At 38.1% G+C, this 13,142-nt stretch overlaps 1 protein-coding gene across 3 annotated transcripts in view; it reads left to right on the top strand.

Moving 5' to 3' along the window:
- The first annotated feature begins 3,215 nt into the window (after positions 1–3,215).
- Positions 3,216–13,142, top strand: part of LOC107745098 (integrin alpha-11-like) — a 66,148-nt gene continuing 56,221 nt past the window's right edge. For 2 of the 3 annotated variants that reach the window (XM_016558933.1, XM_016558932.1), the window contains exon 1: positions 3,216–3,334. In XM_016558933.1, the coding sequence (XP_016414419.1) occupies positions 3,286–3,334 (49 nt within the window). In that variant the 5' untranslated portion in view covers positions 3,216–3,285. The remainder of the gene's footprint in view (positions 3,335–13,142) is intronic. The other variant, XM_016558934.1, reaches the window with a different exon arrangement.

Here is a 13,142-nt window from a genome sequence, read left to right as displayed (position 1 = left end):
CACACACACACTCTCTCACTCACACACACACACACACCTCTTTTTCTGTGTCTGGTGAAATGTTCTCCAGCAGATCGATGCCCTTCACCCGTCCGTCTGTCCCATTCAGATGCTCCGAGACCTGCTGGATTCGAACGTTTATAAGCTTCTTTAAGAGAAATCAGCAGCGGCCCTGTACAAACACACACAGATGACATTAAACACACGTCTGTTCAGATCAGACACATCGATGGATTCAGATCATGCTTATTTATGCATTTATTCCTTAAAATACATGAAGATGAAGACATCACCTCTGTCAATCCCACCGAGCCACTCTGCGGCCGACAGAGCCGATTCTGTGCCCGCCGTCATCAGGAAAATATCCTCCTGATATGATTCAGACTGCAGCGGACACAACACACACACACAAAACAGCTGAAAGCATTACAGAAGGTATGGTTTTTCAGTGCATAATGGCTTGGTTTCAGTCTAAGACACCTGACATTACTGCTGTTTCACCCGGAGAAGCGCCTGATTTCATCTGGTCTCTAAAGCTCAAGGTAAACCCGTGTTTGGAATCGATCATGAAATGGGCTCCACCAGACCCTTCAGAGTCACCAGCTTATAAAACCTGAAGATCTCACACTGGCTCACACCTTCACTCCAACATCACCAGATCAGACTCATTCAACTCTCAGACTCTGTTCATCTTATTTGCCTGCTTTTGAATTTTTTTTTTTTTTAATAATTTTCCCTGCTGACAGAAAAAGTTAAATACATACATTCATACATTATATATACTGTATATACATATTGTAATATTATGAACATAAATATATCATAATTTTATAATAAATATAAAATAAATATTAATTTTAAAATAACATTCATATATATATATATATATATATATATATATAATATTTCAATTACTTTCTAAAGCAATCACACTAATGATAAGACAGGTGAAAAAATATCACAGAGACACAAGGATGCCAAACGTGATGAAAACACCTAGCAACCACTTAGACTACCCTAGCAACTGCATAGCAACATGCTGAAAACCACTAAAAACTCCTAGAAACGTCCTGCGCTCACAACTTCATAAAACACAGTTGAAAATGTTCAACCTGGACAGGAACATCCTGTTCATAATGGATTCCATACTCCACGCAGATATACACGTCTGTCAAACACATGCACACACCTACACACACGCATTCATAAACATGCACACATGCATTTCCAGGGTTAACTGTGAAACAGACCTGATCTGGCAAACACAAGTCTGCTCTGGTCCAGCCGTCTGGCCCTGATGAATGATATCCACGCCAAACTTTGCACAGATTTGCTCCATGACGCCTCTCCTGTCCCGGGATTTAATAAAGACACAGATGCCTTCATGCTTCAGACTGACTTCACCTCTGTGTGATGTTATTTTAGCACATCTGATTCATTCTGAGGTTCATTTGACGCAGGTTTAATTGCAGCAGTTTTTGGCTGTGAACATTATTAGCTGAGACACACCCTCTATAGTCTATATTTAAAAGTGTATAGCAGCCTGACGTCTACTAATCCATATTCCAGATTGTTTTATTTTCATGGCTTTTCTTTTCACATGTATGCACCAATTTCATAATCACGTGTTGTTTTGAGAAAATACGTGCAATGCAAAACATTTATTTTTTTAACTTGTTTTCCAATTTAAATATCTAAAAATCTTTAAAATAGGATAGCAACACTAAGATATTCCACGTTTTCATAGATCATATTTTGAATATGTGTTTCTTTCTTACGGCACTGGTAGAAATTTTAACTTGTTTTAACTACTTTAAACAAGTAAAAATATCTCCTATTAAATGCATATTAATGTTTTAATATCTTATGCAGTGTTTTCGTCATGCAATCATACGTTAAACTTGTTTATATTTAAAACAATTTTTAAAAATATAATATTTCTGAAAAAAAAGACAATGTTTTATGCAGTGTTGTTTTTTAACTTGATTTTAACTAGTTTATATTTAAAACAAGTGGGAAAAAATTCATATTAAAGATATATTCCCTGAAAACATGTCTTAGTATCTTACACAGTGTTGCTTCTCAAGTACATTTTTCTTGTTTTAATGTTCCAAAGATTTCTATTTTTAATACGCACTGTTCTTTTTTACTTTTTATTCATCAAAGAATCCTGAAAAGTATCAGTTTCCAAAAAAATAAAAATATTAAGCAGCAAAACAGTTTCCAACATTGATAATATATTAGAATGATTTCTGAAGGCTGATGAAAATTCAGCTTAAATCACAGGAATAAATTACATTTTAAAGTATATTACAATAAAAAAACTGTTATTTTACACTAATAATATTTCACTATATTACTGTTTTTACTGTATTTGTTTTACAAATCTTGATCCCAAACTGTGTATATAAGATTAAGATAAGTTTTATATATATAATATCATATATATATATATATATATGATTTTTAAAAAAAATTTTTTTACTTTTTATTCCAAAAAACTTGGTGAATATGTTTTTTGTTCTCTCTCTGTTGACAGTATTTTCTGATTTATTGAGTGATAACAATAGATCCCCTTTTTTAACAAGAATTTTAAACCTGACTTTATCCAGATTTATATTCTGAAAATGTAAGCAATTTAGGGCATATTTAATTAGATAATGCAACTTAACATTTCAGAAAACTTGTAAAAAAAGAACATGTAACGGCAATCTTTTACAGTTTTTTTTTTAACAAATATTACCTGTACACTCTAAAAATTGCTGGGTTTGTCCCTATTTTGCCCAGCACTGGGTTGTATTTAACCCAGCATTTTTTTAGAGTGTAGTGTTTTGACGTAATGCATGAAGAAATTAAGTGCATAGATTCAAAACTCTTCAAAATATGTGTTTTAAAGCTTGATGCCACACGAAAATAAACCTACAGCCAAATCTAGATGTCTCGAGGTTTTGAAAGCATGCATGGAGCAGAAATCAGCATGTTACTGAAGTCCGTTCAGTGTTTTCCCACAGATGTGAAGTCCAGAGAGCTGGAGAACTACACATCTGGAGAGAGAGAGGGAGATACAGCAGCTTCAAGAGCAGCAAAAGTATCAAGAGAGGTACCTGCTCCAAACTCTCTCTCTCTCTCTCTCTCTCTGTGTGTGTGTGTTTCCTCCTCCTCGAGGCAGCTGGCAGCTCCTCCTTCTCAGATGTAGTTCTGCTGTGGTTCAGGACTCGATCAGACCTGACTGTCTGCTCTTGCTGTGATGCACACAAACACACCGACTGATTCACGTGTGAACTTATGGAGTACACTCACATCTGTCTGCTGTGGATCGCCGCTCTGATGCCAGGTGAGTGTGTGTGCGTGTAAGGGGGTGTGTGAGCTTATATCAGTGCGCTTAGATAGACTTTGAGGACACAACAGTCTCCACAAGTGAGGCAAATCTGATCAAATCTCATTGTAATTGAATGATGAGGATTTCTTAGGGTTCCTCGTGAGAAATAGGAACAGATCCTAATGAGGCACTAGTTGTCCTCCAGCAAGAATATAGAGCAGTGAAATGAGCTCAGATCGTTTCATGAGTTCATATTGAGATCTTGGGCACAGTTTGAGACATTGTTGAGATCTGAAACTCCAGAGGAGACAGATGTGAGACTACCGGGGATTTCTCTCAGGAGAAACCTGTGGATATTTAGCTAAAAGATTTGCTTGATTTGAATCTAAATGCTGTCTAGGATGGTGTTTTGAGATATTAAAGAGATTACTTTTATTTAACGAGCATGATAAAGCATGATAAAGTTCTATGTTGTATAAGTTCTGAAATCTACTGCACTGTATTTAAATATCTATCATTTAGATATTTTAGTGAAAGTTGCTCATGGTTTGGGTTTTATCATGCGAGTTGATATCAAGTTCAATAAAGTGAATCCCAGCTAACAGGAGACGTTCTGGCAAGGTTCTCTCTAAGTTATGAACAAGTTCTTCCAGTAACATTAGCTAACAGAACGTTTGTTCAAAATCATCTGGTCTTTAATCATGTTTATAAACCATGAGCACATGTTTTTTTTTTTCCCGAAACATTTTTTAAATGCTACTTGTTTCAGAACGTTCAGAGAACATTCAAAAGTAACATTGGTGGAAAGTGATCAAATGGAATGTTCACACTTAACACTCGCATAATCAAGCAAAATGTTTTTTAAAACGTACAGAAATAACATTTCTGTAGCAAAACATTCTTAGACCTGGGTCTCTATTGCTCTGGGAACGTCAGGTTGATAAAGGAGGAACTGTGTGACCTTCATCCAGAACATCCAGATGGACTTTTATGAGCGGGATCAAGTTCCCGGATAAAACACACAATCTGGATCCACTTACACACTCACTCCTATGGACCTACACACGTCACATGTCATACACGGGTTCGATTGCATTAAATGTATGCAGAGAAGCTCAAATCTGGCCAACTGGATCCCTAGAGATATGCATATGTGACCCTGGAGCACAAAACCAGTCATAAGGGTCAATTTTTCGAAATTGAGATTTATACAACACCTGAACGCTGAATAAATAAGCTTTCCATTGATGTATGGTTTGTTAGGATAGGACAATATTTGGCTGAGATACAACTATTTGAAAATCTGGAATCTGAGGGTGCAAAAAAATCAAAATATTGAGAAAATCACCTTTAAAGTTGTCCAAATGAAGTTCTTAGCAATGCATATTACTAATATATTTACGGTAGGAAATTTACAAAATATCTTCATGGAACATGATCTTTACTTAATATCCTAATGATTTTTGGCATAAAAGAAAAATGTATAATTTTGACCCATACAATGTATTGTTGGCTATTGCTACAAATATACCCCAGCGACTTAACACTGCTTTTGTGCTCCAGGGTCACAAATGTCGTAAAGGCTTTTTAATGAGCTGAGAAGTGGTTACTTCAAGTCTTAGCTCATGAATACAGACCGATCCAACCTAGACGTGCCAAAACTTCAGCTAGCTGGATCTCCAAGAGCTGTGGCTCCCAGACTGGTTCATAATCTTTAATAATAATTGTAATATTTTAAATATTCGTAATAGTTGTAATTTTCGGGTAGCATCCAGTCAAACCTGTTGTGCATGCCTTAATTTGCTTGCATTAGCATACGTAAGAGTCAGAAAAAGATTTGCTGAATGATTTCTAATGAGAAGAATAAAACAAAGGAGCCTTTCAGTCCGAATGCATGAAACTGGGAATTGCGTTAGCATGCGGCGTGCAGCAGAGGGAGCAGATTTACTACACTCTTCCCCTGCGTCTCTGAGGAACCAGAGCTCCTAAAATACCGTCATCTAAAAACAACAGACGTCTCCATGTGGAAAAAGTACGTCTGGGGCTAAATATTTTTAAGGAATGCTTTGGAAAATGGACCTAACTCCTGGTCTCCACCCATTAATGACAAGTGGCATAATCTTTAGTTCAAAATGCATGTGAAAGAAGGACTATATTTGATGTCGCTGTGATGCATTACATTTAAATACTTACAGAGAAATACTTTCTCTTTGATCTGATTGGCTATCATGAGCAATGAGGAGAAAATAACATCCATCTGACAGATTTTAACCTACTTTCAGCTTAATCAAAACCAGTTTGAGTTTTTTTCTCCCCAATATTTACTTTTGAGATACTGACCTAATTTTATGTTGTCTTATGTGACTTGATGTCACAATCTTTTTTTTTTGTTTGAGGACAGGTGTGCTGTTACTTTATTAAGCGATCAGACCTGCTGGATCATAAAACAGGTGAAAAAGCACCAGAGAATTACATTGAGCCATATCTAAAGACTTAGACGAGCCACCTGTTCAGTAATTCAAATTTAAGAGCGCTTTCCCAGAAACCCTCTGTGAAGACTTTATCATGCTGGAATCTCTCGCAGTCACTTGCCATGCGAGTGTAGCGTCTGCTTCATCTCTGGCCCAATGTGTTGGTCGTGGATTCATTTCTCCTCCAAGCCAGAGCCGGTCTGTGGATAAACCCACGTCCTTCCTGTAACACAGATACACAAAACCTCTTAAACAGCCTAAACTGGTTTCAGCAGGTCTCCTAGTCTAGTCATGCTGGTTTGCTAACACTTTAAGATCCAATAGCTCTTTTCTCAAACCTTGATCCGCCTGCAGCATTTTAAGGCTTCACAGATGCAGTCCTGATGCAAAGTAACCACATTTTTGTCCATTTTTTAAGGCAACATTGCAGGTATCCTTCATGGAAAAACAATCCCATAATGCACTCGTTGCACTACAACAATCTGGTGAATGAAGCCAGAGAGAGAGTATAGGTTATACTAACATTATATTTTAGTAAATAGTTAAAAGTATTGAGAAGATGATTCAACTTTGATCAAAATAGTTCAATCCAGTTGAAAAGTATGTATTTTACCCAATATGTGTATTTTAATACAGTAAGGTTGCTCAACCAACCAGCTTAATAATGACAGAATAATGAACGATCTGAGAGCTACTGGGGGCTTGCTTCTGTTTGAATTAAAACACAGGTGAAGCACACATGACAAAACACTCTAATGTCACCAGATGCTCTCAAGAATCCAGAGTATGACGTTCACTATAATCCTCATTACTGTCGTAAACTGGCTGTAATTTAGCCACAGATCCTGGCTGACTTCACAACCGCTGGCCTCATCTTCCCCGAGACGGTTTATTGAAGGAGTCTGGTTTCAATACAGCCAGTGTTTGTTACTGTTTACTAAAACTGCTAAAAATAAATTTTTGTTAATTGAAATAAAGCTGAAATAAAATAAAATGTAAATATTAGATGAAAAAAAAAGAAAAAAAAAGATGCAAATTAGAAATGTTGCCTTGGCAACTAACTGAAATAAATAAGTTGAAGGTGAAGTACTAAACTTAAAATAAAAATCATGCTAAATAGAAATATAAAAAAAACTAAAGTGCATTAAAAATGACAAAAAAATGAAAATAAAAGCTAATTCGAAATAGTAATAAATACTATTATACCACTAAAATAACACTGAAAGGGTTCACACAAAATTCATTGACTCACCCTCACTGAATGATGCTGTCTTTGACGTCATTACGTGTGTTCCTGTGGCTCTAGAGTTATCAGGTCATGGCTTTTACGACTCAAAAAACATCCGTCTAGAACTGAGTGCTCATAAGCAAAAATGTTCAGCATGTTCTTGGCACTTCCATGCTGAAATGAGTGGAAATGTTAACGGATAGCCTTTTTCTACATACCAACTATCTAAATTTCTATTGGCCTAGATCAGCTCTAAACTTATGCTTTAGAATTTAATAAAAAATTTTTGTCTGGAAGAATTCAATTTCTTCTTAAAACCCTCAAAGTGCATACCCCCAAATGTTTATTTTATTTATTTATTTATTTTTACTTTTTTTAAGCAAAACTGATGGAGAAGTGAATATCATTTTCTGTGGTAATACATTACACCGCAAACCGTTATATCTTGTATTGAAGCCAGACTGTAAAGAGACAAAACAAAGCTCTCCAAAACAGAGAGAGTGAAGAGCGTAGTTTCATTTCTGACGTGTTGGCTTCACGACAGGCCACTGTGTCTTATTAAGTGTGATGACTTTTCATCCTGGGCTTCTCTCTTTTTGGGACTTTTCATCCGGCTGAGAAAAAGAGAAGAATATGGAGGAAATGTGATTGACCCTTTGTCTTTTTTCCCTGTCAGGGGACACGTTTCCCCAGGAAATTAAACTTGAAAGGGGATGTGAGGTCACTTCTATGATACCGTATCACGATAAACATTTAAATGAAATCCAGAGGCTGCGAATGTCCATCCAGAACCCGAGGGAAGTGGGAAAAGACCATCTACTGCTGTTTCATGTGGTCTCACTGACCGTTTGATAAACCATGCGAGATAAACTGTGCCTCCTTAAGAACAACAAAAGAGTAGAATAAGTGTTCTTTAGATGCATCGCAGCATTTAGACCTTTTATCAGTAACACCTTATGTGAGCGCAGCAACTTCACAGTACAGGTGCATCTCAATAAATTAGAATGTCGTGGAAAAGTTCATTTATTTCAGTAATTCAACTCAAATTGTGAAACTCGTGTATTAAATAAATTCAATGCACACAGACTGAAGTAGTTTAAGTCTTTGGTTCTTTTAATTGTGATGATTTTGGCTCACATTTAACAAAAACCCACCAATTAACTATCTCAACAAATTAGAATACTTATTAAGACCAATAAAAAAAACATTTTTAGTGAATAGTTGGCCTTCTGGAAAGTATGTTCATTTACTGTACATGTACTCAACTTCTTCGGTAGGGGCTCCTTTTGCTCTAATTACTGCCTCAATTCGGCGTGGAATGGAGGTGATCAGTTTGTGGCACTACTGAGGTGGTATGGAAGCCCAGGTTTATTTGACAGTGGCCTTCAGCTCATCTGCATTTTTTGGTCTCTTGTTTATCATTTTCCTCTTGACAATACCCCATAGATTCTCTATGGGGTTCAGGTCTGGTGAGTTTGCTGGCCAGTCAAGCACACCAACACCATGGTCATTTAACCAACTTTTGGTGCTTTTGGCAGTGTGGCCAGGTGCCAAATCCTGCTGGAAAATAAAATCAGCATCTTCAAAAAGCTGGTCAGCAGAAGGAAGCATGAAGTGCTCCAAAAGTTCTTGGTAAACGGGTGCAGTGACATTGGTTTTCAAAAAACACAATGGACCAACACCAGCAGATGACATTGCACCCCAAATCATCACAGACTGTGGAAACTTAACACTGGACTTCAAGCAACTTGGGCTATGAGCTTCTCCACCCTTCCTCCAGACTCTAGGACCTTGGTTTCCAAATGAAATACAAAACTTGCTCTCATCTGAAAAGAGGACTTTGGACCACTGGGCAACAGTCCAGTTCTTCTTCTCCTTAGCCCAGGTAAGACGCCTCTGACGTTGTCTGTGGTTCAGGAGTAGCTTAACAAGAGGAATACGACAACTGTAGCCAAATTCCTTGACACGTCTGTGTGTGGTGGCTCTTGATGCCTTGACCCCAGCCTCAGTACATTCCTTGTGAAGTTCACTCAAATTCTTGAATCGATTTTGCTTGACAATCCTCATAAGGCTGCGGTTCTCTCGGTTGGTTGTGCATCTTTTTCTTCCACACTTTTTCCTTCCACTCAACTTTCTGTTAACATGCTTGGATACAGCACTCTGTGAACAGCCAGCTTCTTTGGCAATGAATGTTTGTGGCTTACCCTCCTTGTGAAGGGTGTCAATGATTGTCTTCTGGACAACTGTCAGATCAGCAGTCTTCCCCATGATTGTGTAGCCTAGTGAACCAAACTGAGAGACCATTTTGAAGGCTCAGGAAACCTTTGCAGGTGTTTTGAGTTGATTAGCTGATTGGCATGTCACCATATTCTAATTTGTTGAGACAGTGAATTGGTGGGTTTTTGTTAAATATGAGCCAAAATCATCACAATTAAAAGAACCAAAGACTTAAACTACTTCAATCTGTGTGCATTGAATTTATTTAATACACAAGTTTCACAATTTGAGTTGAATTACTGAAATAAAGGAACTTTTCCACGACATTCTAATTTATTGAGATGCACCTGTAATGGTTTGGGTTACTGTAATTCAGCTTTGGATTTGAATGCACTGTAGTAAGGAATGAAGCAGGGAGTTAAGGTCCTTCGTGAGTATTTTATTTTACGCTTGTGCTATAATTTGAAGTATTTCATAGTTTTAGTAAAATATCCTTCAAGAATTGAAGGACTACTGGAATTGTTTTAAGATACGCAACCAAATTACACAATATCTGCCTAAAACATATTCTATTCAATAGTATCAACTTCATACATCCAGTGTATTCCCAAACAGACACAATTAAACACTGCCACCTAACCTAAGGTTTGCTCAGACTTACACTACTGTTGTTTTGAGGCCAGTAAGATTTTTTTAATCAGCAAGGATAGATAGATACTGTAGATACAAAGTGATTTCTAAACTGGAATACAAAGATCATGTAGTGACCAGAAGTGACCATATTGCATGTTAGTGCCTAAACCAACAGAAGTCTCATTATGAGGCTGTTAAACAGAATCTGGATGGTTATCAGAGATCATTGATTTGGTCAGTATGTCAAAGTTATAAATAAAAACACGATACAGATGGCATCTAGGAAGCACACATCATCACTTTTAAGTCGGTCTCTCTGTTTCTCCTAGCAAGAACAGTTTGGTTACACTATTTTTGCTTTACCACAGTTTAATCATTCAGATTAGAGTATGTGGTTAAGCTTAAAAAGCCAGGTAAGTAGGTAATTCTGTAGCACATATAAGCTATAGGTTCATAACAAGCAGAAGATATTGAGCAAAAGTTATCACATTAAGCGATCTGTAATGACTTTGATTACTTAATTTTAACTGTAGGGAATTAATTATTATTAATTCATTCAGGTTTTGATAGGACTCGGATCTGAATATTCAAAGTCCACCTGATTAAACCGATTTCAAACCTGTTATGTTACACTTTAAATCAAGGATCGTCCAGCGAGCCGTGACATCAGTATATTTTAACAAATCAAATATGTGTTTTACCTGGCCATGGGTTAACACAATTATGTAAGCTCTTAGAGGTAATTATTAATAGTACGCTACGAGCTAGGTAGCAAGCAAGGATCTTTTTGGCAACAGTTTTAACCTTGAAATTATATGACACCAACAATGATTCTTTATAAATGAAACATGAATTTATTTGCTATTCTAGATTTACATCACAACTAAGCTAAACACATACACACACAAACACATATACAGCTCAGAAAATTGAAGGACTGAGTTAACGGAGTTTCATAGTTCTACCTCGTTTTCACGAGTGATTTAGGTTCACCTGAAAGAACTCACAAACAGAGAATCTTTGCTTAATTTTTCTGCTTATCTAAATTCACCAGCGTCAGTTCATCAGATTAGAGAGTTGTTTGTACTTGCGTTTTGCTTTGGTAACAGCTTAAAAGCTGAGGCGATTCCGTCGCTGACGCAGGCGTGCTGGAGGGGATTCCGTTGCTGATTGGCTGTTGCTTTGACGTCGGAATGACGTTTGAATGAGTCCTTTTGGGAAAGCCCTCTTGGAGTGGTTGGTTGCCGGGTTACGGAAGAGGCTTCAGCAGTCCTGCTAAAAGCCTGAGTTTGCAAGACTTTGAAGATCGTGTTTCTCTGAAGTGTTTGAGTTCTTAGATGGTCTCGCTTGGGCGGTGTTACGGCGTGGGAAGCGCTTGTAGCGCTCACCAAGGTGAAAGCCAAAGTTCTTTAGAGTGAGTGAGCGAGCGAGCCACGAGCGAGAGCGTTGTGTCCATTTTAAGCAGGCTGACTTTTGTCCAGCCCACAGGTCGCTGTCCAATCAGATGGTGGCATGGTTGGCATGGATCGCATGCTGTTTGTGGAGAGTATTTCTGCAAGTTTTAAATATCTTCTGATAACAGTATTATCACCAGAGAATGATACAAAATATAAACTTTTCACTAACACCAATGTTCGGCGAATAAGACAAGCTCTCATTCAAGCTTAAACAACAGGTATTTTGCATACACAGTAATCGTAATCACTAAAAGAAAAGTTATAAGGCCAAGATTGAGGTATCATGGTTTCGATAAACACATAAAATATATATATACGGCCTAACACATACAGTGGATACATTTTCACTACTTATACGTTTTAAACGATTTGTCTTTTAAAATAGTAATGCAATGTTCTGTTTCTTTGTCTGTGACACAAGAAAGCAAGGGTTTCGGTCATGCAGGAAGCAGGTGGTTAAACATGTGATAGTCATGTGGCGTCACGCTGTATATCCTGTGCTTGCCTGAGGGCATCATTTAATTTACTCATCCTTTTCCTGTTCTGGACATAATGGTTCCATCCATTGGTGGGTCCCAAGACATGGGGTTTCTATAGGTTGTGAATGAACTCTTTCAGTCCTTGATACCAAGAAAGCTTTGTCGTCTCCTGATCGAATTAGTTTCGATCTCATGAGTAGATGAGTTTACCATACTGACAGGAAATCAACCAAGAATATGGGATTCATGTGCTGGGTGATTAGCAAACCTTGTGAATGCTGATATCAGTGTCTGTTCATATTAAGAAATCCCTACATATATCCCCCTTTTGCGCGGTGAGGTTCCCATTGCGAACGTCGGCGGGCACTGGAACAAGAGGCAGAGAGAACAGACACACACAAGACACAAACAACATCTCCATCACTGACTGAATCCTGGTGCGGGACATGGGTAATTTGGGAATGGTCAGGTTAGAAACTTGAGAAGACATAGGGGTGCATTATTTAGGATTACTTGTATCATTATTGTGTCATTTAGATTGCTCTAATTGTCAGAGGTTCGACGAGGCGGTATAGACGTAATCTCAATCACGTTTGTTGAGTTCTCCGGTTCAGGTTCAGGTTCTTGGTCCGTTTTATCACGTCGGAACATGCGCGGGACGCCGGACGTGCATTTGTTGAAAGACTCTTGAACGGCGTTCACTCGCTTGTGGAGGAGGAAGGCAAGTGTCAGAGTCACAACATATCCTACAATAGTAGAAACGCAAAGCGCTGTGTCAGCGGCAGACCAAGACCAAATGATTGGCGCGCCAGCGGGCGGAAGGCGAGCGATAGCTTCTAAAGCTGTATCAACCGGAGTCAAATCAATAAGTTGCGTTCCTTCCTCCTTGATCCTTTCTTCCAGTTCTGGATCGAGGACGAAGGAATGCTGTTTGAAGAAGGGTGAGATTTCAAGTTCAGCCTGATACTCGTCGTCGGTAAGGTGATACAATGCTAAATCGTCAATATGGAGGATCGAACCCTTAGGGACATTGATCCATAAAGTTTGGTTGGGCAGGATAATGCGCGTGGCAGTGTCGTGTTGATCGTAGGTGAGGGTAGCTGTACACGCTGGGGTGTCGACTAGCCATCGGTTTCAACGATTTACGACAAAAAAAAAAATTTTGGTGAAAGGAGTCAATCCTAGTTTCGGGACCTGTATTTAAAGTTGAGTTAAGGGAGTTCCCTGATGAGGGGACTAGAGGGGAAAGGAAATTGTAGTGAGAGAGAAAGAAAGAGAAAAACACAAAGAGAGACACACAGAAAAAAAACGAACACACAAAGAGACACAAGGACACCG

This window comes from Sinocyclocheilus rhinocerous, unplaced genomic scaffold, assembly GCF_001515625.1.
Source record: "Sinocyclocheilus rhinocerous isolate Xijiao unplaced genomic scaffold, SAMN03320098_v1.1 scaffold2966, whole genome shotgun sequence".
NCBI lineage: Eukaryota > Metazoa > Chordata > Actinopteri > Cypriniformes > Cyprinidae > Sinocyclocheilus > Sinocyclocheilus rhinocerous.
The sequence above is the reverse complement of the archived record's forward strand: the minus strand, read 5'-3'. Positions and strand labels throughout refer to the sequence as shown.